The 23,608-nt window shown below is 39.1% G+C and overlaps 1 protein-coding gene and 1 long non-coding RNA gene across 14 annotated transcripts in view; one reads left to right on the top strand and one right to left on the bottom strand.

The window, feature by feature from the left end:
• Nucleotides 1-4,132: 4,132 nt before the first annotated feature.
• LOC120436317 overlaps nt 4,133-23,608 on the top strand; it is a 32,640-nt gene continuing 13,164 nt past the window's right edge. The window contains exons 1-5 of one of the 13 annotated variants that reach the window (XR_005610304.1): nt 4,145-4,995; nt 13,061-13,130; nt 13,267-13,300; nt 13,674-13,848; nt 13,970-14,446. Coding sequence is in view for 4 of the 13 variants with exons in the window: in XM_039607136.1 (XP_039463070.1) it covers nt 12,599-12,958; nt 13,061-13,130; nt 13,674-13,848; nt 13,970-14,057 (693 nt within the window). In the remaining 9 variants the exon portion in view is untranslated. Of the gene's footprint in view, nt 4,996-11,956; nt 12,959-13,060; nt 13,849-13,969; nt 14,447-23,608 lie in introns of those variants that run through there. The other 12 variants (XR_005610299.1, XR_005610300.1, XR_005610298.1 and 9 more) reach the window with 12 other exon arrangements.
• LOC120436325 lies at nt 10,680-11,552 on the bottom strand. Its single transcript, XR_005610312.1, has 2 exons — nt 11,422-11,552; nt 10,680-11,297 (listed from the first exon to the last, which is right to left on the bottom strand). It is a non-coding gene; the product is annotated as an uncharacterized LOC120436325 (long non-coding RNA).

The raw sequence follows: 23,608 nt of genomic DNA on the forward strand, positions 1-23,608 counted from the left end.
AAAGTAGCAGAGGAGCCGTGGTATAGACTTGTCTTTCCCTTATTTGGGACTGGGTCTGGTTTCCAGTCCTGTAATTTTCCACTAGCCTGGTATTGGATGGGTGTGGCATTTTCTTTCAACGCTCTATTGTATATTATCCTGGAAAACATAAATGTGACAAAAGATCATGATGTTATTGTGCCATATAAAATAATGAGGTATATGTAAAAAAAAAATATTGAGGTTGATTTCCAACAAGCTCTAGCAGATTTTCTTATTGTACAGGCTGTGATCAGCTGATTTGCTGCTCTTTGTGGATGAACTGATTTCAACCAGATGTGAGCAGATGTTTGTTAAGTTTCCCTGGCTCATTTCAATCCTCGCATTCTCTTCTTAGATGATATAAAGTTGGTATGAAGGTGGAATTCAGTCAATGCTGGAAAAACCTCCGGTGCTTTCAAAAGAGACAGAGGTTTGTCACAAGCTCCTTGTAGATTAAGTATTTCACAGTTCTGGTTAATTCAGTCCCAACTGCTTCTGAGTCTGACAGATTGGATTCTGCCTCTCAGAGATCAGACATACTGGGAACAACCACTTCCCTTTGCAACCTCAGATAATGAATGCCTATCAAAGTTCCTTATATCCATCTAACTGTATCCTGGTAAATCACCTGCCTCCTTGTGATTCCCTATAGGTTGCAAGTCTGCTGTTTCCATTGGGGTTTATCTCTGACTGTTGGAATGGTTTCATGATAAATACAATGAGACTTTGCAGTGGGTGATTATGAGTTACATGGAGGCAGCTAAGCACCTCTGTCAGTGGTGCAGTTGTGTCCGGTTGATCTGCAGGTTCATCCACAGTTTCTGCGCCTGCATCTTTTGGGACTGCTCTGCATAATGTCTGTTTTTATGGTAAAAGCCAGTTTCCACAAAATTAAATTCAACCATGTGCCAATTACTATCAATAATAATTCATTCCAGGGTGAATTAATAATAATAATGGATTGGATTTATATAGCGCTTTTCTAGGCACCCAAAGCGCTTTACAATTCTACTTTTTATTCACTCTCACATTCACACACTGGTGGAGGCAAGCTACAGTTGTAGCCACAGCTGCCCTGGGGCAGACTGACAGAAGCGAGGCTGCCATATCGCGCCATCGCCCCCTCTGGCCAACACCAGTAGGCGGTAGGGTAAAGTGTCTCGCCCAAGGACACAACGATCAGGACAGAGAGAGCAGGGGGATCGACCCGACAACCTTCCGGTTACAGATGAGCTTCCCAATCCCCTGGGCCACGGTCACCCCAAAATTGCTTTATTACCCACTGTCAGACACAATTACAGCTAACAGTCACTGTGTTTTTATAGTGTTAATTATTAATTACAGCAAGGAGTCAAAGGATTATCTTACTTACTGTCTTTCTCTAGTTACTGTGTTTTTTCTAGTCTCTAGTGACAGTATCTGGGAGGTACTGATTGGGTATATAAACGAGCATCTTCTGCAGACGTTCACTAATCTGCAACAAACTGCATCTACAAATTGTGGAACAATTTCATAATATTTCTGAATGTAAAATTACATGGATCAAATTTAATAGAAAAAAATGGATTTTGTATAAATGTATTATCACAGTACATAATATCACCAAAAGATTCAGAGAATGTGAAGAAAACTCTGTCCAAATGACATGGTTGGAAATCAGTATTGGAACGCTTTCAGAAATCACTGTCTGTGGACACAGCTTACTGTGGTCTTCCACAAAAGCATTAAAGCTCATCATCGTGGAGAGAAGAAGCCGTATGTGAATATTATCCAGAAACGCTGCTTCTCTGCACTAAAGCTCATTTTCTCAGTTTAAACCTTTGATATATTTTCTGGATTCTATTGTGATTAAAATAAGAGTTAATGAGATTTGCAAATCAGAATATTGTTATTTACTACTATTTATTTGTTTAATTTACACATGGCTTGCCCTGCAAACCATGACACTGTTACACTTATACTCAAACTGTGAGCTCTGTGGATGTTCTTTTTGCTACAGTTGAAAGCATGATTGCTTGACCTCCCTATCAGACGATTTATATTGTACATTTGTTTTTCTCCACAGTGTTGTTTTAGTGAACTGCACCTGCTTCTTAGACTTAGTCCTGGTTTGTAACCCTCCTCTCAGCTCTGAATTCACAGTTTAGTCTTTCTTGATAGGCAGCTCACCTACATCACTGCTGGACTGTCTGTGAAGTCAGTGTATACACAACTATTGTGTTTGATATGTCACAGTGAGTGGTTCGGTCCGTGGTTTGGTGGGAGAAAATGTCCTGCTGACGTGCGTCTACACCAATAACTTGCCCCTGTCTTCTGGTACAAACAGGACAAACCTGTGCTTTACATCATCGATGGCGTGCCATCTACTGAGTATCAGGACCAGATGTTCACAGGTCGAGTATTGAGTTTTCCTGATCAGTACAAGGAGGAAAACTTCTCCATAATTCTGAAGAACATCCAGCTGTCAGAGAGTGGCTCCTACGACTGCTTCAAAAATCAAGTTCACCTCATCATATCAGGTTTGTAGCTCCCTCACACAGCTGTCCCTCATGTCATGCACAGCAGACTCTTTAAGAGTAACTCATATTAACCCGAGTGATCCGGATCCTGTTTATGTTGCAGGTGCCGTCAATGCAACGACTCCTCTGACTCTGACTCTGATTGTGGTTCTTATTATTCTGCTTTCCTGTTGAAACCTTTATAGAAATGTCTCCTCAGCAAAATATCCTCCTGACTGTGTGTGTTGCAGTGGAGTCACTGTGATCTGTGATTTAAGTGTGTGCACAGAGCTGATGCTTGAGGGAAAAGCTGTATTTGTCCTCACAGCTCTGTTCAGATTGAAGATGTCTTCACACACTTTAGTTCATTCTTTTTCTATAATGAAGGCCAGTCCTGGATAACTCTGCTGCTGTCTGAACTTCTGGAATGATTTATTTTACACATTTTACAAAAATATAAAGGTACTACACCATCTAACATGTTATTTAATGCCTGAAGGAACCCGTTTTGTTGATGACCAAATACTGTTGTTATTTATGGTTCAGTCTGTTTGATTTTAATATGTTTTAAATTTCTGTTTTCTGCTGTAAATGTCAAGCACAGCTCACAGTTTGTCAGTGTTTAAAGTGCGTTTGAGGAGTGTGATGTTCTCTCATTCTGTCTTTATTTATCTTTTCCCAGTATTTTCTGTTTCCACGTTATGCATTTCCCTTGTAGATCTCTGCTGTTTGCTGAGTCACATGACAATAAAAAAATTTATAGATTACTTTTGGTGTGAACTGTAAAAATTAGATTTTTACAAAGCTTTCATTTTGTTCTGGTTGCAAAGATCAAAAAATGTCTTCTGAATTTCTGAAATGTTTTCCCATGGGGAATTTTTCTTCTCAATTAAACATGTGTATGTGGATTTTAATGAAGTCTTCATTTTAATGAAGGTTTCGAACATTTTCTTTGTCAAATAACATCATGTTCTAGCATCTCACCCTGTATCCTCCTCTGTCACACCAAACCTGTTCATGTCCTCTTTCACTACATGCATGAAACTTCTCTGAAGTCTTCCTCTCTGGCAGCTCCATATCCAACATCCTTTGTCCAATATATCCACTGTCACTCTTCTGCAAAGTGAAGAAAAGACGTTGAGAATATGGAGAAAGTAAAAACAGCCATCCTTAAGTCTGTAAGTAAGTACTGAAACTGAAACAAAGTTAAGTACTGAAACAAAGCCTGAAAACACAGTAGGGCAAGCAGAACAGACAAAAGACTAGTTGAAGTTAACCACAATTTATACGCATAGAAGGGCAAACAGGGAAACAAGACACAGCTTACCTAAATCACAGAGGACAAGACGAGGGAAGCAAAACTAATAGCAAAGCAACTAACTGTAAAAATAAGACAGGAAGTGAGATAAAGGAGGAAACACAGACACATGAATGCAATACTGAGGGAAGACTCAAACACTAAACCAGCGAGAACCCAAGAAAAAAAACTTAGTTCACTAAAAGAAAACACACAAAGCAAGAGAAGTCACAGAGCACAACCCTGTAAAAGGAGAAGGGTTTTAATAAAACTTTGATGATCTTTTTATGGCAACATGATGACATCAGTCTGTTAAGGTGTCACTGTGATGTTGTCAAATTGAAAAAATTAAAAGTGTGTTGTATTGTTGTTAAGTTTTAAGGCAATCTATAAAAAATGTGGATAAAGGGGTTTTACTGACTTTCACATTTGCTGTGACCTTGACCCGATTTTCACCAGAATTAGCTCAGCTGAAGCTGTTATTGGTATTTATAAGCACACAATATCTTGAAAACTCTGGATGTTAGACAGACAGACAAACCGAGAATCAAGCAGAATAAATAATAAATAAAAATAAACAAAAGTCCAAAAACAGTGGATTAAATGACACATACAATGTAACTATACAGTAGTACAATGTTGCCTAAACTGTACAAGTCATAGGAAATTTACAAGATAATAAACTGTCTGATGATGTCATTATGAAGAATAGCACAGGTAAACAAAACAATATAAACAGTGACGTAAATTCACAGCAAGCCTCGGACATATTCAAAGGTTTCCTGCACACAAACACTCCTGACAAAAAACATGGAAAGAAAAAAAAATCCCACCACCGTCTCTGAGTCAATCACATCTCTGCTTCCTTTCCATTGGTTTTTCACTCCAACCACCAACCACGGAGCTCTCGACTGTTACTTCAGTCTATCATAGACGGCTGTGACAGAAAGAACGATGAAAGGGAAAATTCCTCATCAGTGATGGAGCTTCCACTGTTCCACAAAGTTCCACTCTGAAGGTTGTCAGAGTACATAAACGATGAAGTGGGGTGTTTTCATACCTTTGGGAGTTAAATCTGTATCTGACACCAGCAGCAGGACATAATCACCGCCATGTGCGTCTCTCAGTGGTCGACTCTCTGCAGCTCGGTGGTGTTGCTGTGTCTGCTGTGCAGCTCGGGTGAGTCTAAGCTTTAAAATTTGTTTACTGTGATTCATCGGGGAGAAACGAGGACCTCAGAGTCCATCCAGCTCAGAGACTCTGACAGCTGTGAGATGAGATTAGTCCTGCTCTGAGTGTTTTAGAGGACAGAATAAAGATTTCAGTGAGTCTGTGAGCTTTTAAGGTGGACTTTTGAAGGCAGGATCTTTTGTTGTATTCATCCTACTCAGACCTGTTTTCAGTTCCCACTACTGAGACTTGTATCTGAGACTTGATCCCAGGTGTGGATCTCAGTGTGGAGCTCAGACCTCCAATCGCAGCCACTGGGTTTGGATTTGCTTTGTTCTCTTTGGTTCAGTTTGTATCCATTTCAGTGATGATAATGTTGTTACTGTTTGAGCAGTCTGCATGATTCAGTAGTTATAGTTATATTTCCTGAACGTACACAGTTCAGCTGAAGAAAGTATACAAGGCATGTACAGCAATGTACAGAGTGAAGAATAACTGGAGCCTTTCTGCAGATCTTTGTAATCAACACAATCAACATGAACATAAATCACATAAACATATAGACAAGTCAGTTAGTGAAGCTGTAGGGAACACCGGCTCCCTAGATGCCTCCTGTGTGCATTTCAAACCTCAGTGGCATCAAATAATATTACTGTACTTATTTTTTCCCAGTTTTTTGTAAAATGATACATTTAAAAGCTATATTATTAACATCAATCATTATATTTCAGCACTAAAAATATAAATTAGATTAAAGAGCTTGTGCATGCTGGTGGGTGGTGGTCTGACACACTGGTTAAGGACATTACATCAGAAATAGAGTAGAAGATGGTTGGTACAGTGTCAAGAGATTTATTCTAAAGACACTTCTTCAGCTAAGAGTGTAAGGGTAGAAACACACACAGACGCTGTGGTTTTCACTTGTATACAAGGGCGATCACAGAACGCTCACAACAGAGTGGGGGCCCTGCGATCAGCGCTCTGTTCTTGCACTTGTCTTTATTTATATGCAAAAATAATACAACAGTGAATACGTCTATTCATAGGCAGAGGAAAGTTAGTGCGCAGGGAGTGAAGATAAGAGTGGTTCAGGTGTATGTGTGTGTGTTGTGGGATACAGAAAGACGCGGCCTCTCTTCTTGTTAGGGAGCGTCAGATAAAAGTGTCCAGCTCTCCTCTTCCTGCTTGTTCAGCTATTATCACTGTGAGAAAGAATTTATAAAACAGTCTTGTAGTGGACAACAGTCTAAGTCATCAAAAGGTCAACATGCAGTATTCTATCATATGCAAACTTATATCATTAAAAGCTTATACTGACTACTAAGTACAATTTTCCATTGACATTCCCTCCTGTTGTCAGTATAACTTTCAAGTGAGATCAGTATGTAACATCTTGTTGTACAGTTTCTATCACACCATCATTAATCACACAAAGTCTTCATGTTCCAACAGGTCGGGGTCATCATCATCATCATTTGTCACGGCTATGTATGCAGCAACAGTGGAAACAATTATACGGTTAATCATGAGTTTTAGACATGGCAGGATACATGTTACAAAGACACAAAATAAAAGTAAAAATACAAAAAGGGATAAATAGAATAAATAAGAATAAGAATACAAAGGAATTGCAAGTATTTCAAGTATTGAAGTCTATTGCACCGTTGGTTTTTAACAAAAAGTATTGCACAGTGAAAAGGCAGTAGTAGTCTTTTAGCAGCTGTAGCCAGGAGCCAGTGTAAAGCCAAGAAAACCAGTCACTTGTATTACTTACATAGTCCTGATTTTGGGCCTGCTTGATCTGTCTCAAGGCGTTCAGGGCATCAGTCATGTTTGATGAGTGTACATTGTCTTATAGTGTGTGTGTCATTTCTCACTCAATCAACAAGTGCACGTGTGTTCAGGTGTGTGTTTCTCTTCATTCTGAGTCAGTGTGTGTAGATGTGTATGTTAGTGTATGTTGGCGTCTTTATCACTTTCCTGTTCTGGTGTTTTGGGTAAACCACGGCCTGAAGCGTGCCCTGGGGTCCTGCCCTCCTCCTTTTCAGTCCGGTTGCGACCATTGCTGCTGCTGCTCATAGTTCAGTCTGTCCTGGTCCTGGCCCCAATTGGGGCAGTCCTTTCTCCAGTGTCCATGCTCACCGCAGGTGAAACCTGCATCTTCTTCTGTGTTTTGTCCATTCTGAGGTGCCTTTTGACCTCAGTTGCTCCTCCTGTCTCTGGCACGCCCTTTCTTCTGCTGCCCGATCATCCGTGTTGGTCCGTCACTGTCCTGCACAGTGTTAATGCAGAGTTATCAAGGTCAGCATTCTTTTGCTCGGCCTTACTTTTCATTCGGGCTTAATGGGCGTCTCGTCACAGCTCTGTCAGCTGAAGCTGTCTGGAAATCTCCCCCATGTAGTGAAACAGGCCTTGGATTTAACGCTCTCCATCTCTGCTGCATGAGATCGCTTTCCTGTAGCACTGTTGACATTTTTAGATTGTTGTTATGGGTCCAGCTGTTGCAGCATTTGGTCAGGGTCAAGGTCAGAGATGGTAGAGGGGAGAGCAGGAGTCCAGGCCAGCTTCGGCTTTCAGGACCGGCAAAGCAGCCTGTAATCAAGCATGAAGAGAAAAAACAAAAACAAAACAAAAACAGACGAACAGGAAAATGATGTTGTTTTGGCTGTGTTATTCAGAGAGGGGAGAAACACCGGGCCAGGCCCTGTGTCAGCCTTCTCTCCCCCTTTTTTGTTTTCCCTCACAATATAATTAACTCATAACCCACCAAGTTGACAGGACAACACAGGTAGATATTAAAATTCATAAGATCACGTTTAAAAGCACAAAAAAGGAATTTTCCTTCCTTCAGTAATCACTTGTATGATTCAATCAGCAGAAAACATCTCACAATTTGACTCTTAACCACTAAATTTGTTGTTTCATCACTGGTTGGTCATACCAGTCTCATTCTTTTTGAAGTTGTTGTCCTGCAACCCAGAGAGTTTATTTGTTAGTAGTGGATAAACTTCAGCATTTGATAACAAAACTATTAAGTTTTCCCTGTTTTAACACTAATGAGAGATATAGGCGCATGTATAGTGTGTGCTGTAGTGTAAGCTGTTCTTCATTGCATGTATGTGTATTAGTAGCTTGCATGCAAGGCCTCTGGGACTGTCTCACCCAAAAGAGCATTTTCTCAACAGTTGCCTTTCACTCGCGTGTGTTAAGAAAGGCAAATGTGCTTGTAGCAGTTGTGAGATTATTATGCTGTTATATATTACATTATACCTATAATCAAAATGAGTGAATCATGATACTGCTGTAGGCCACATCATACTTCTGAGTTAAAAGAATGCGAAAATCATTAGATCTATTAGATAGGTTTGTATTATCCTATACTGCTGATTTACTGTGAGTGAGTTACACTGTTTCATGACATTTCATACTGCTGAGTTATGAAGAGAATATTGTATTCAGAGAGTAGGGGTCTCTCTCTCTTTTTTTTTCTTTGTGATAGTAAAGAGAACAGAGCACATGCCACGGGAGCGTCACCCCCACCTTTGGTGGAAGCAGAAAAACAGGGAGCCAAGGTCATAACTCAGGCTCACTAAGAGTCAGAAAGAATATGAATGCTTAGTTTGTGGCTGTGGCGCATTTTGTATGGCTTCTTTTCTTTGTTTAGTAGCTTTCTGCCTTCACCTGAGAGGGTGTGCCCTAAGCATGTGACTTCAGGTTTCCATAATTGGAGTTTATTTAAAGATAAATAAGATGATTTCATTTATTGCTCGCAGATCATGCACTAGACGGTATATTGCAGTATTAGCTGTCTTCACCACTTAAACAAAACATCACTCTTTGTTTTATTATTATTATTATTATTATTATTATTATTACAAATTCTCCTTTCTCAAAAACAGAAAATGAAATTGTAGTTGTTCTTTGCTGAGAAACACAAAACCTCCCTTTTCCCCCTTTTTTTTCAAAACAAGAAACTAAGTTTTAACTTTTCTGGCTTGTCACCTAAAACAAAACAGACAACCCAGCTCTCAGCTGGCTCTGAACTTATCATCATCAAGGACACATGGTGAGAGCCACTTCAGAAGTTACAGTGCTCATCACTCAAGCAACATTTCAAAAAACAAAAGAAACAAAAAACAAAACTCAGCACACTACACAGAGAACAGCAACAAGACATAACTGAAGATGGTGTTCTTGTTTGTTCTCCTTGAATTTTAGAATAAAGTTATTACATCTGCATTAGTAAATCATATGCCTAATCATTATGTGCCACTATGATCCACAAGTATGATCACAGATTTATTCATTTTTCAAACCAACAAAACAAAAAACAAAACAAAACAAAAACAAGTTACTGATGGCTTGAACGCTTTACACACATAAGTCAGGATGCAAAAAGGCTACTGCCAAAAACAAATCAGAAGCGTGAGGGGAAAAAAAACAAAAAAAAACAAAAAAAAACTGAGCCCACAGACAGCTTCATGTTTGAGCTTTAATAGCTGTTTCCCTCCCTCTGATGTGTTCTTATGCAGCTCCTGCTCTAAAAAAAAAAAAAAAAAAAAGTGTAACCTGCTCATCAGCTTAGCAGTGACCATATATTTAATTCAGCTTCTCAATTGTGTAGCTTTAGCTGTTGTATACAGGGTTTAGCTTGTTAGTTGTTAGTATAGGTGTGCTCTATATTTCAGCAATGTCTCATCTAGGATGACAGGTTTTCAAGCAGGTCAAGTGCCTCTATGCACTTAATTAGTTTAGATATTTTCTTTATTTTCTTCATCTCATATGTCATTGTACTGAATTTGAGCAAACCTTAAGCTTGATGCAGACTACTTTTAACAATTATCCACCTCACATCATAGCTGACTGAGGTGCCTCTTCATATTAATATTATGTTATTATTAATGTTATTATCTTTTTATATAACAGCATTAGTATATTACAATATTTTATTTATATTTTATTTTGCATCCATCAAGGGATGGGGGTGATCTGCAGTTTCACCCCTTCCCAAGCTGGAGACATTTATCTTTTCACACACTTTCCTTGGCTGAACAATGACACAACCTTAATATACCTTATGCATCTCTCTATTTCATTTAATATGTGTTTGTGTGAGTTATGTATTTTCTTTCATTCTATTGTTAATACCAGTTTACAGGTTGCTATCCTTGCTATTATCATTTTGAATACATTACAGTTAAGTTCTAATTCAATTTAGCCTTTTGTTCATTTTATTTTATTTTTTCTGTCTCTCCCTGTCATCTGTCTGGGTGCTGGCAGCCACAGTGGTTGCAGCTAATCATTCTGTGTCGGGCGTTCTCTGTGTCTTACAGTCACGTGCAAAATGTCCCTTTTTTCCACACTTCCAGCATGTAGTGCTATAATTACTGTTTGGTGTGTATCTAGGTCTGTCTCTACCTCTTGCTCTTCCCCACGCATTCCTCTCCTCTCTTTTGGCCTCTGAAACCTCCCCTGTAGCCTCCACTAAAAGCTGTGAGAACAGTGTCAGCATCGAGGGCAAAAACTGAGACCTTCTCTTTCCGTTTCACCACTGTCTGTACATGGTTAACATATTGAAACGCCTCATCTGCTGTGCCCGTATCTTGCGTTACCCAATGCTTTTCTACATGAGACCTAATGGGTGGTAGTAATCCTTTAATGAAAGTGCGTTGAAATAGTTTTTTATTTTCTTCTTTCTTTTTCTTATTTTCAGTTCTCCTTTCAGCTTCAGTTTCCCATGCTTGGAAAAGTTTATATTCTTCTTCACGTTTTAATTTCTTCTTTGGGTCTTTTGTTAATGTAATTTCTTGTTTCAGGACAGCTTTCAGCTGGGTAACAGCTGAGGGATTGCATTTCCCTTCCCAGCTGCGGTTCTTTGCTTTTTGTGGATTTCTCCACCTATTTGCACTTATTCTACCTGCTCCTGTTTGTTGTTTTTCTAACCATTCCTCATCAGGTGTTAATTTTGCTTGTTTATTCCCCATTTTCCAAGATTTTGCTGGGCCGTCACTGGCACGCCTGACTTCGGAGTGGTTTACTGATACGGCCTTCGACTTCACCCTATAGCCTATAGGTGAAGCGGTACCAGTTTTATGAGATGAAACCCAACCGTTCTCCTTTGTCACCAGTACGTGAGCCTCAGCAAAGAAAACAAATAAAATAGAAGTAGTTCAGCAGCTTATTGTGCTGTAAATCAACTTACTTCTAGACACATACACACACATAGACATTTGCGCGCTAATTTGTTACGAAGTATTTGACGGTTACCTCTAAAACCGGTCTAAACACAGTTCCTTTTGGCGAACTTAAACCTATTTTAATTCCTTTGTCTCAACGTGTTTTAATTTGCCTAAACGTATTGTAATTTGTCACGAAGTAATTTTGGCTACCTCTAAAACCAGTCTAAACACAGTTCCTTTTTTGGCGAACTTAAACCTAATTTATGACGAAGTACTTAATGGCTACCTCTAAAACCAGTCTAAACTTAGTTCTTTTTGGCGAACTTAAACCTAATTTATCACGTTTCTTTAAACCTTTGCGGCCGTTTTATATATCAAAATAGTGTTTCTCACCCTCAGACGTCTCACTGGTGGTTCGGATCGTCAGACTGAATCCCACCGCCGTGGACCAGACCGGCCCGGACTCAAACGTCCCGGGTCCTCCTCGTCTAAGAGGGCTGTGCACAGTCTTCGGTGCTGGCTCCACGGCGTCAGGAAACAGTATGCCAGATCCTGGAACAGAGTCACAGATAACAGTTCTGATATTTCTGATCCGGCTCGAAGGACCAAAATAAATGTCAAGAGATTTATTCTAAAGACACTTCTTCAGCTAAGAGTCTAAGGGTAGAAACACACAGACGCTGCAGCATTTACTTGTATACAAGGGCGATCACAGAACGCTCACAACAGAGTGGGGGCCCTGTGATCAGCGCTCTGTTCTTGCACTTGTCTTTATTTATATGCAAAAATAATACAACAGTGAATACGTCTATTCATAGGCAGAGGAAAGTTAGTGCGCAGGGAGTGAAGATAAGAGTGGTTCAGGTGTATGTGTGTGTGTGTTGTGGGATACAGAAAGACGCGGCCTCTCTTCTTGTTAGGGAGCGTCAGATAAAAGTGTCCAGCTCTCCTCTTCCTGCTTGTTCAGCTATTATCACTGTGAGAAAGAATTTATAAAACAGTCTTGTAGTGGACAACAGTCTAAGTCATCAAAAGGTCAACATACAGTATTCTATCATATGCAAACTCATATCATTAAAAGCTTATACTGACTACTAAGTACAATTTTCCATTGACAACTGGGTTGATGACATTATTCACTACTAAGAAGCATCAAATCGAGAGTTGAAAATGTTAATCGAGATAATACAACACATAGACTTAGTGAAACAAAGAGAAGCAGGAATGAGGAAGACTGCAGTCCCAACAGTAATGCAACCTCACCTAAAAAAGTTAGATGCCTTGTTGATAGCTATAGTTGTATAAATTGGCAACCAGTTGAACTTCCTGAGGGGGAAACGCCAGCTTCTTTAGAGGAAAAGAAACACATCCTGTTAACAATTTTTAATTCACAAGGACCTGGAGCTGTGGAGAGACCTGATGTGGATGACTTCATGTGCCTCACATATATTTCTCAGCAGCAGCTTATCAACAGTTGTCCCTCACTTTCAGTAGCTGAAATTCAGGAGCAGTGGCCATTCTTGTTTACTCGGAAAGGTCTTTCGAACCACTTTTACAAACTCACAGGCATCGATATCAGTGACCGCTTAAGTCAGGCCCTCATAACCAAAGGCAGAAGGCTTATTAACTATTTCTCCAGCCAGAAGCTCAAATGGAACCTTGGTATAAGGACACTCATCCAGCAGATAGAAAGTGAGGGAGTTTTGACCAACAACAAGGTTGGCACAGCAGCCATACTTCTCATGATGAAGTATTACAAGGAAGATGAAGACTCCCTCTTTGTCTTACCAGATGTAAGCTTTTTTCATACAGCTCTATGTTTAATGCTGTTGCTTGCTGTCCTGTTTTTGTTTTGTTTTTTGTTACATAAAATTTCTTGGTCCTTTTTCTGGCAGGAAACATCTACCAGGATGTCCCTTGAAGCAGAGAGCAACCTGCCAAGCACCCCAAGGCTGATTATGCTTGGTAAGAAGTCATTTATGAAATAGAGCTGATTAGACCATATTAAAATGTCTGTTTGGCACAGGAGCTTTTCGTGGACACAGGTATCCAGTCTCTGTTTTGTTAGCTCAAATTTCTGTAATTTCCTTTATAAACCAAGGTTGTTGGACATGTGTCTCAGTGAACCCAGCAAGGTAACAATATCAAATTTCACATTACATATTACTGATCAACATAGTAGTCTAGCTACACCAACAGCAGAAATAAGGAAGTCAATACTGTAAAGTTTAACAGCAGCACAAACTATAAACTCCAAAATAACCATACAGTTGATTCATCTCCGGTAATTTAATTGGGCTGACTCTTTGTTAGGTGTGTTTAATGTGCAGAATAATTCCCAATTATGTACAATTCTAATATGTTAAAACGGACTTATGTACATAAGGCCATTAATAATTAACTGTATGTAGCTATTTGCTTTTTGATTATCTAGACAGTGTGAAGAAGTGAAGTATTGAAATTATTTTATGTTGCATAATGACAACATGTTGCCCCTATACATTTAAGGACAAAGTTCAATGACCGCCACCTGCTGGAGGGTGAGTGCAGAGGGCCGTGTAATTGTTGAGCTGGACAAAGAGAACACCTTTGCTGATGCGATGTCAGTCTTCTTTGGTTCATTCTATGTATTGAACCTGGAATACCAGGAGTCAGCGTGTGCAACATTGGAACTAATTCAGAGGTATGATTGAACAGTTAGCTAATAGTGATAGATGATGAATAAATTATCCCTAAGTAACTCATTATTTCAAATCACAACTCAATGTTACTGTATGTTACTATTTATTATGGCATGTTTTAAGGTTTTTTGTAAGGATAAACCCTGAAGAGGGAACAAAATGTACCTCCAAGGTTGGGACAAGCAGACAGACTGGGACCACTGTGAAGTGAAAGGTTGTTCACATTAACCCTCATGTCACAACTTTCCTCCAGTGGCTTACTGAATTTGAGTGGAGAACTTCAAATTAGGTAACTGTTTTTGCCATTTTTAGTGAATTTCTTGTATAATTTAAGTGACCAATGTGTTGTTACCTGTGTCTCCACAGATGATCCATGGCCCATGCTTTCTGGACATTTACACAAGACGAACAACAATGAAGACAAGCTCTCTCGCCATCTTGCAAGACGCTGTCTCTGTCCAATAGGTTTTTTGAGTGCAACAGTTTTGATTTTTTTTTTCCTTCTTTTACCCGTTTGTTAAAAATTATTTCAGCTACTTACACTTTAATTGTCACATGTATTGGCTCACCCTACAAATCAATGAACTCAGTCCACAAAGCAAGGTCAGGGTTCAGTGCAGGTCAGTCAAGTTCCTTCACACCACACACACTCATCCATGTCCTTGTGGACCCTGCTTTGTGCATTGATTTGGTGGTGTGAGCCAGTATTTTGGATAAAGTGTATATACAGGCAGAAGTTTGGGGCTTGATATTATATTCATTACAATTCAGTTTATTTATATGGTGCCAACAAAATGAATGCCAAGGCACTTCACATTGTAGGTTTAAAACCCTACAAAATATAACTAAGAAAACCCAACACTTGAGCATATGTTGTCTGCCATGATATGGATATGACATAATATCGTTATTGTTTGTATAACCATCTGAGAAAATAATGGATTACATGGTTTAGTGCTTCCTCAATCAAAATATGTTTTCAGTTCTTTTCAGTTTTTGATTTTGGAAATGTGTATTTCATCAGGGAAAAATCAGAACAGAAATAAAAAGTGGTGTAAAGCACATGAATTATTTTGTGTGTGTGTGTGTATCTATCTATCTATCTATCTTGATCAATCGATCTTTAGTGGGTATATATATGTTTTTATATAAATATAAATAAATAAATGATACATTTTTTTTGGAACCCTCCAGTCTCTTACAGTATGTTACTGTTTCCTTAAATTACGGTAAATTACGACGTGTTCAACAGTAAATGACCGCCTGTAGGAACACGGTATCCTCTAGCAGAGATTAATATTTTTGGTACTGATGATGTGTGATAACGGTAAGTTACTGGTAAATATATTGCGGTTTATTACCTTGCAGCGGGCTTACAGTGACATACCGTGAATAAACGGTAGTATACCAATTTCTTAATCACAGTATAATGTTACTTTGTTGACGTAATTTACAACATAACGACATAACGGTATCTCACTGGTGACAGTGACGCCAGTGAGATACCGTAAAAAAAGCTACGGTGCGTTACCATAATTTGTCCAAGAGTATTATACCACAACAGCAAAAAACGGTATCATCCTGCACAACGGTAAGCTACCGTAATACGGCGTCACGGTATGACGCTGGCAACAGTGACGCCAGTATGTTACCGTAAAGTGGAGAAGAAAAGTCTAACAGTGTAGTACTTTTTCCTTTGGGAAGGTACCATCTGTGAATTCTGCAATTCTGTTGAAGAAAGATGTTGAATCTATTTAATTATTCTTGAAAAATAATTTATTTCTGTGCATTTTTTTTTTTCACCCTGCATCAAATTAAAGTTGATTACTTCGATTAAGCATCATGAGGTGGAGGGTGGGGGGTGGTTCCATATTTTTTTTTGCTGGGAGTTTGCAACCCTATTAGTTAGGTTGCTTAATATTTCTGCTAAGTACTCTTTAAAATACCAGAATAGGGAGGATGGAGTAGGTTTAAGTTTATTAGATTGATCAGTATTGCTGAACTATCAAATATTTTGGGCGCAGTGTATTTTTTACATACAGGTATAACAGAATAGCTTTAGTGTTGTTGTTTATTTAAACTTGAGTATGAACTTATACAAAATGCAGCAAGATATTAAAAAAGTTGTATCGTGCCCATATGCAATCTCTTGATGACGTTTTTTTGTCAAGTGAGTTCTCGAATTTTCCCAGCTTTTTCCTTTAGTTTTGCTTTAATATTTATCGATTTGAGTTATGTTTCTTTTTGTCCTTAACCCTCTGGGGTCGTTGGACGCGCCGGGGCGTCAAAATCCCATGACCAATTTAAGACGACATGGTTTTTGAAATGTGTCGATGGGCCACGTAAAACCAGAGTTATGATAAAAAATACACGCGATGTTCTTTTCTGAACAAAACAGTGGTGTTTACAGCGGGAAGAACGGTAAAAACGGCGTTTTCTACAGACAGTGCTAGCAAACACTCTCCACTTGCGAGTGAAAAAAAGAAAAAGAAAAAACACCCCTTCCCTATTGGTGTTAGAGTTTACCATGTCAGCCAATCAAAAAAATGATATGGCAACATGTGACACTTGGTTGTTTAGGGAGAAGGGTAAGTTTTTAGGAGTGACACCCGCAACGGAAAGCGGGCGAGCGAAAGAAAGAAAGAGAGATATGTGAGACATTAGTGACGTTTAGCGTGTTTGGAGGCTATAGTTAGTTTGTTGTGTAGTTATTGTTTTGTATTGTGTGTCGGTTAGACTGCTGAATTTCATATTTTCTCCAAAAAAGCCATCAAAGGCAGATTCCAGTGTACTGTCTCCACATGGAAAACTGGACTGTTGCACCTCCAGTTGTCAGACCTGCAGGGTTTAGGCCTTTGGTGTTCTCCTCTGTCTTATACGGAACACAAACTACATTTTTTGGACTGGCACAAATAATTTGTGTGCCTTCTTATTTGATGCAGCACACCTGATTGTTCTGTAAATAGATTTAAATGGTTATATAAAAAACGCCTGAGGCCTTGGCTGCATTTTTAGGTAAATAGTACCATATAACATTGTTGTTTGCAAAACTTGTGCATAATTTTTAGAAATGTACAATTTCTATTTGCATTTCAAGTTATGAAAATGATTCGTTAAACATGTTGGTGGGTTTTACAGTAAAAAATATAACTTTTTTCTACTCGGATTTTGAATTTTTTGTCTGAATTTAGATCAACTGTGCTAATATAGTATACCAAAATGAAAAAATAACTCAAATTTCAGATATTTGAGGTTGTGCTGAAAATAATGATACCAAACAAGGCAAGAAAAACAAAAAAAGGTGAAATATAGAGGTAAAATCAAAAGTAGTCAAAAGAATTACCAGATTTGATTTTTTTTTTCTTTTACCAGATTTTTGTTTCTAAGAAAAATGAGAGCCACATATGAGGACATTCATATAAAATCTTGATAGAACAGTGACGGTATAATGCCCTCGTATGTGGACATCAGGCCCTTGCCGAGCAAAATTTAGTCTAGACCAGGGGTCAGCAACCCTTAACACCCAAAGAGCTGTTTGGACCCAGTTTCCACAGAAAAGAAAACACTGGGAGCCGCAAATACTTTATATATATTGTGGAATTACAGGGATTATTTTATATAACCATCATCTTTGTCATTGCATTAATTATCATTTCATCCAAGCATTTATTGAAGTTGCTGGCATTATGTTATAATTTATATTATAGGGGTTATCCTAATCAAATATTAACATGTTTATTACAGGTGCAGTTATAACTACTTTAAAATGATTGAGTTAAATATATATGTATCATAACTCATATGCTGAGTATATTGTTACAGTAAAATAGTAGCTGAGCAAAGGCCTGAATGTATTCAGCTTCTTGTGGTATTTGAGTTTGCTTAGTTACAGGTGACGGAAGGATGTCCAGTCCATGGTGACCTTAAAGGCCTTAGGTCATCACTATATTCGGAAGAGTATGCCACAAGGAGGAACCTCTATGTTGCAGTTAATTCTTAAAATACATGAATGTTCTGTACATGCAAATTATGTGCTTGTAAACGCAAGAAGGGGCGTTACAATACCCTGATGTTATAAAAGCAATCTAGAGTGTATTTTGGGTAGAGATGTACAACTGCTTTGCAGTTTGCACCTCTCCACGCTGCGTGCATTCATTAAAATCAATTGTTTGAACGGCCTTTTCTGGACTATCATTGTTTTACTCTCATCCTCAATTTCGAACCCGTAACAATATACAGAAGTCACACATTAATAAATAGCTGGAAAAGAAACATGTAGTTGTAGCAGTAAACAGTGTGTTAAGTGGATGCGTTGTACAGGGAGATGGCCACAGGCAGGAATGATTTCCTGTGTCGTTCAGTGGTGCTTTTCGGTAATCTCAGTCTTTCACTGAACGTGCTCCTGTGACTGACCAGCATGTCATGGAGTGGGTGGGAGGTGTTATCCAACATTGTCTTTATTTTGGACAACATCCGCCTCTCCGACACCACCTTGAGGGAGTCCAGCTCCATCCCCACAACATTACTGGCCTTACGGATCAGTTTATCGAGTCTGTTAGCATCTGCGACCCTCACCCTGTTCCCCCAGCATGCAACAGCATAGAGGATCGCACTGGCCACAACAGACTCGTAGAAAATCCTGAGCATTTTCTGGCAGATGTTGAAGGACCTCAGTCGCCTCAAAAAATAGAGACGACTCTGGCCCTTCCTGTAAAGTGCTTTGGTGTTTTTAGCCCAGTCCAGTTTATTGTCAATATGTACTCCTACACTCCTAACACTGTATATATTGTTTTTTTTACCTTTATGCTTTGTATAAACAACAAAAGTGTGTTGCTTATGAAATACATGAAGTGCTACAGAGAAAATGTAATTTTATTTATGTAATGAACACATTTTGAGCTCTTAAAAAATATAACAAAAAGGAAAGACACCTAGTTGAAGGTGTCTTTTAAATGAATTAAAACGTTGAACTTAAATTATTCATATAGCAAACAAAAACTGTAGTGAGCCGTCATCCATGCTGTGCGGGTACAGCAACCATGTTTGAAAAGTGGTTAATAAAGAAAAAAGCATGTACATGCAAACATCGCGGGTCTGCCGTGGTATGTTTACAATGGGACTTCTGCTCCCGAACCTCTTCACACAGCGTCTGCAAATCAGGGCTGTACGAAGTCACTTTTATCTTAAGTAAGCTGTCATCTTTGAGGCGTGAGCGGTGTTTGTTGTTACCATAGTTCATGGTGGAGAATAGCTGCTCACATACATATGTGGATCCAAAGATCCATACTTGGCCTGCCTGGAGATGAAAGTCTCCACAAATTCAATTCAATTCAATTTTATTTATATAGCGCCAAATCACAACAAAAGTCGCCTCAAGGCGCTTTATATTGTACAGTAGATACAGAGAAAAACCCATCAATCATATGACCCCCTATGAGCAAGCACTTTGGCGACAGAGGGAAGGAAAAACTCCCTTTTAACAGGAAGAAACCTCCGGCAGAACCAGGCTCAGGGAGGGGCGGGGCCATCTGCTGCGACTGTTTGGGGTGAGAGAAGAAGAACAGGATGAAAGACATGCTGTGGAAGAGAGACAGAGATTAATAACAGATATGATTCGATGCAGAGAGGTCTATTAACACATAGTGAGTGAGAAAGGTGACTGGAAAGGAGAAACTCAATGCATCATGGGAATCCCCGACAGCCTACGTCTATTGCAGCATAACTAAGGGAGGATTCAGGGTCACCTGGTCTGGCCCTAACTATATGCTTTAGCAAAAAGGAAAGTTTTAAGCCGAATAACTGTATGACATTTCGGCGGGTATGGTTTATGCGAGTGTGACGCTTATTTTGAGCGATGAAAAATGATAACATATAATTTTATCTTTATATTTCAAGATCACAATAATCTTCCAATTTAGAGCTACAAGTTTGAAAAGAACTAACACAAATAAAATGCACTTCAGTTAAATACTTATAATTTTTTTCCAAACCACTTGGAGCCGCAGTATAAAGACTGAAGACTCTTGTACTATACCATAAATCAGTAAGAGAAGGTACGACCTTTCTGATGACCTTAGGATGTGTGTGTATGCCAGAACACTCTGGAAGGCACACACAGTCTTTGCAGACTGCTAAGGATCAGACCTCTATCATTATAAAATTGATTATATACCTCTAAGCATAAATGATTATATGTATTTAACCATAAATGACAATCCAACAATATAAACCTAACAGTTTTATTAAACTGTAAGAAACTATAAATGGTGTGAACAGCTTAAACAGATTCACCATTAAAATTGCAAAAAACAAACAAACAAACAAACAAAAGAACCCTTAATGAGCATCAAATCCTGTCTGTTTTTAGAGATTACTGAGTTTAGAATGATGCATTAAAAAAAATGCCAAAAATATAACAGGCTATTCCTACACTGTAACTCCTGTCCTCATAGTTTATTTACAGTGAAAAACACAAAATATATACACCAATCAGGCCTAACATTATGACCACCTGCCTAATATTCTATTGGTCCCCGTTTTGCTAAAACAGCCCTGACTTATTGAGGCATGGACTCACACAACACCCTGAAGGTTGAGTGGAGTCCTTTAGGACTTAACCTAATGATGTAAAAGAAAATGCTATTCACAAAACCAGGCTGCCTTCCTCCACTGTGCCATGGTCCAGTTCTAATGCTCACATGGCCATTGGTGGTGCTTTTAGTGGTGGACAGGGGTCGGCCTGATTGACCTGTATGCAGCCCCATACAAGACAAAGTGTGAATGTCTGTGTATTCTGACATGTTTCTATCAGAACCACCATTAACTTCTTCTGCAATTTGTGCTGAAGAAGTTGTTGGATTTGACCATATGGGCCACCCTTTGCTCCACATATCACCATTGAACCTTGGCTGCCCATAACCCTGTCACTGGGTCACCAGAGACAATTAATTCACTAGCGGGGATCACATCCTCATTTAGGTTTGACAGTGTAGATAACAGCACATGGCTTTAGCATAAATTCAGGTTGGGGTTTGTGGAAGGCCTCAGACGGGACTGGTGTTGGCTACCAAGCCGGGCATATCCCCATGTAGTAATGAAAAGTGAATGACTTGGGAAAAAAGGAGGGAGGATGGGGAGTGAAAACGGGAACAATCAGTTTGTAGTGAAGGTGGGGGAGCAATGTATAGACCAGACCTTCCCAAAGTGTGGGGCCCGCCTTCTAGGGGGGGCGCAGAGCCATTGCAGGGGGGGTGCGGTATGAAAAGGGGGGGAAAAAAACAAAACGCTTGGAGACTGCTAGCACGGGGCGCCTACAGAAACGCAAAGCAGGAGATGAAGCATAGCTGAATATGTTTCCAAACCAACTTCATTCTAAGCCAAAAACTAGAAAATATGGTGGAGCATATCACTTGTTGTAATGACTAATTACTCCTCACATTTTGTTAGCTCTTTATACAGTAAAGTTACAACGGGATGCAAATAACATCAGGCTGATCCTGCCACGATTTGTTCCCTCGGTTCAAATCACAGACAAACAGTATCCCACAGCTGTTTATGTTTTTGAACCCATTTTGCACAGAGAGGCATTTGTTGAAAAATGTATTGATAGCAATGTTGAATATTATTACACAGGAAAAAAAACAACTAGATGTAAAATAATCACACCCTGATGCCTCTGCCTTTGTAAATGGAGGGACAGTAACTGCGTGTGTATATGTAAGTGTATAAAAGTTGAAGATGGTCAGATTAACAGAAACAGTATTTCGTCTCTATCTGCCATTCTGCAATTCATCTCACAGAAACAATAACGTGGCGCACAGCGTGACGTGAAAAAAAGGCACATACCTTTGACGTTGCATGATGAACTCTGTATTCCTCGTCCACATGTAAACGCAAAAAAGGAGTTTTAAAAATTCTCAGTTTTCGGTGATTCGAAACGTCGTTTACGTGTGGACGAAACAGCTGCGTTTTCAAAAATACCCGTGTAGGTGTGGACGTAGCGCAAAAGAGTTTATTTTCTTACTACCAGTAATTTATTGCAGATTACTTTTATTTGCTTAATTGTTTACTAAATGTTGGAGGTGTGAAATAAACCGCAATGGAGCAAAATATGGGTGTGTGTGGTTGGAGGATGTGTTTGTGCGTGCGCGCGTGGGGGGGTGGCGAACATTTTTCATGTAAAACAAAGGGGGGCCTAGCAAAAAAAAGTTTGGGAACCACTGATATAGACAGAGAACAGGAAGGGGCATGTATGAAGGTGTTGTCCCACTCCTGAAATTCAGATAAACTATTTTCAGTTTGCAATGGAACTACAAAAGTTTTTGTTTTTATTAATATTTGAATCAGGAATTACAGTAGATGAATGTGTTTTTATCTAGTGTTAGTGTTTTCAAAAAGATACATGTCCCTGACGAACATTCCTGCAACTTTGTGGAAATAGTTTCAAAAAGTCAAAAGACTGTGTGGAGTATCATCAGAGGCTCGGGGGTTCCTCTGCACATGTATAGCTTTGGTTAAGTTGTTTGCTCCTCTGAAAATCCCCTGAAATCAGTCTTACTGGGTCACACAACAACACAGGTCCAGATTCTATTCTCACTTTTTTGCTCGTTCATCTGCAAAAAACTTCACCTCAGGAACATCAGTTGGTTTCTGCTTCAACAATATCTCCAGTCAAAGTGAAGGACTTTGACTTCCCTCTTCTTATAACCGTTCTTTGGTAAACTGTGTCTCCCAAGGGTTTTTGCCTTGCTGCATCCTCATTTTCCTCCTGACATTCTGTTGATTTTCAGATGAGTGTTCGGGAATGTTTCCAAAAGATCAACATCAGGACAACAACATGATAACTGCTAGGATGTTCTTGGAAGTCTGTGAAGAGAACTATGAGATAACATTTTTAAACTGAAGAAAATGTCAATCTGAGGGACCTACTTCACCAACTTGTGTGCTGATGATTGCTGTTTCGGATTTGATCCATAAACCAAAATGATCCCTCCATTATTCAAATGTCTTTGAGTCCAATTGCCTAGTCTTCTGTCTTGGTTCTATATAATCAGTGTTCGGCAAATTTCCACAAACCTGTCCCCTCTCTGAAGCGGTGGACGTCAATGTCAATGATCCAGTGGTACACAGGGAGGTGTCTCCTTCAGGGGAGCTCGCTTCCACTTTGGCAGGATACTAACAATCTTTGTGAAACTTTTTCTGTTTGTCTAACTCTATGAGCACCAGCTTTCCAAAGGAGGTTGGACATGATATGGTAAAGTGTGACACCTGAAATAATGACAGAAAAGCTCTGAAAATACAGAGAGAAATTTCAAATGTGTATGATAATCACAATACAGTCACTGCAGAGGTGAGCACAGTTTAGAAATGGAGTTGGGTCTCAGACTCACTGCGCCTCTGTAAAAAGATGGTGCAGCTTTTTAAGATGTGTATGTTTGCTCTCTCCAGCTGTGTCAAACAGCTTTATGTAGACGTTGTTAAAAGTGGTGGCAAAGGCTAGATTGCCAGTGAAAATCAAAAAAATCCCGATGAATAAAGAATGATATTAACCCAAAGATATCATGAGAAATCATTTCAAATTCCAGTAGCATTTCTACTACAGTAATAATGTGGTAATACTGGAATAATAAGGTGGAAACAAGATGCTAATGGTAATAACCATAAACCAATAACCTTAAAAATGTTTCTCAGTATTGTTTACTAGATAAAACAAAATGTATATTCAACCTTGTGATACATGAACAAGCAATGGTAATAAGCCCA

This window comes from Oreochromis aureus, linkage group 23 (genome assembly GCF_013358895.1).
Source record: "Oreochromis aureus strain Israel breed Guangdong linkage group 23, ZZ_aureus, whole genome shotgun sequence".
Lineage (NCBI taxonomy): Eukaryota > Metazoa > Chordata > Actinopteri > Cichliformes > Cichlidae > Oreochromis > Oreochromis aureus.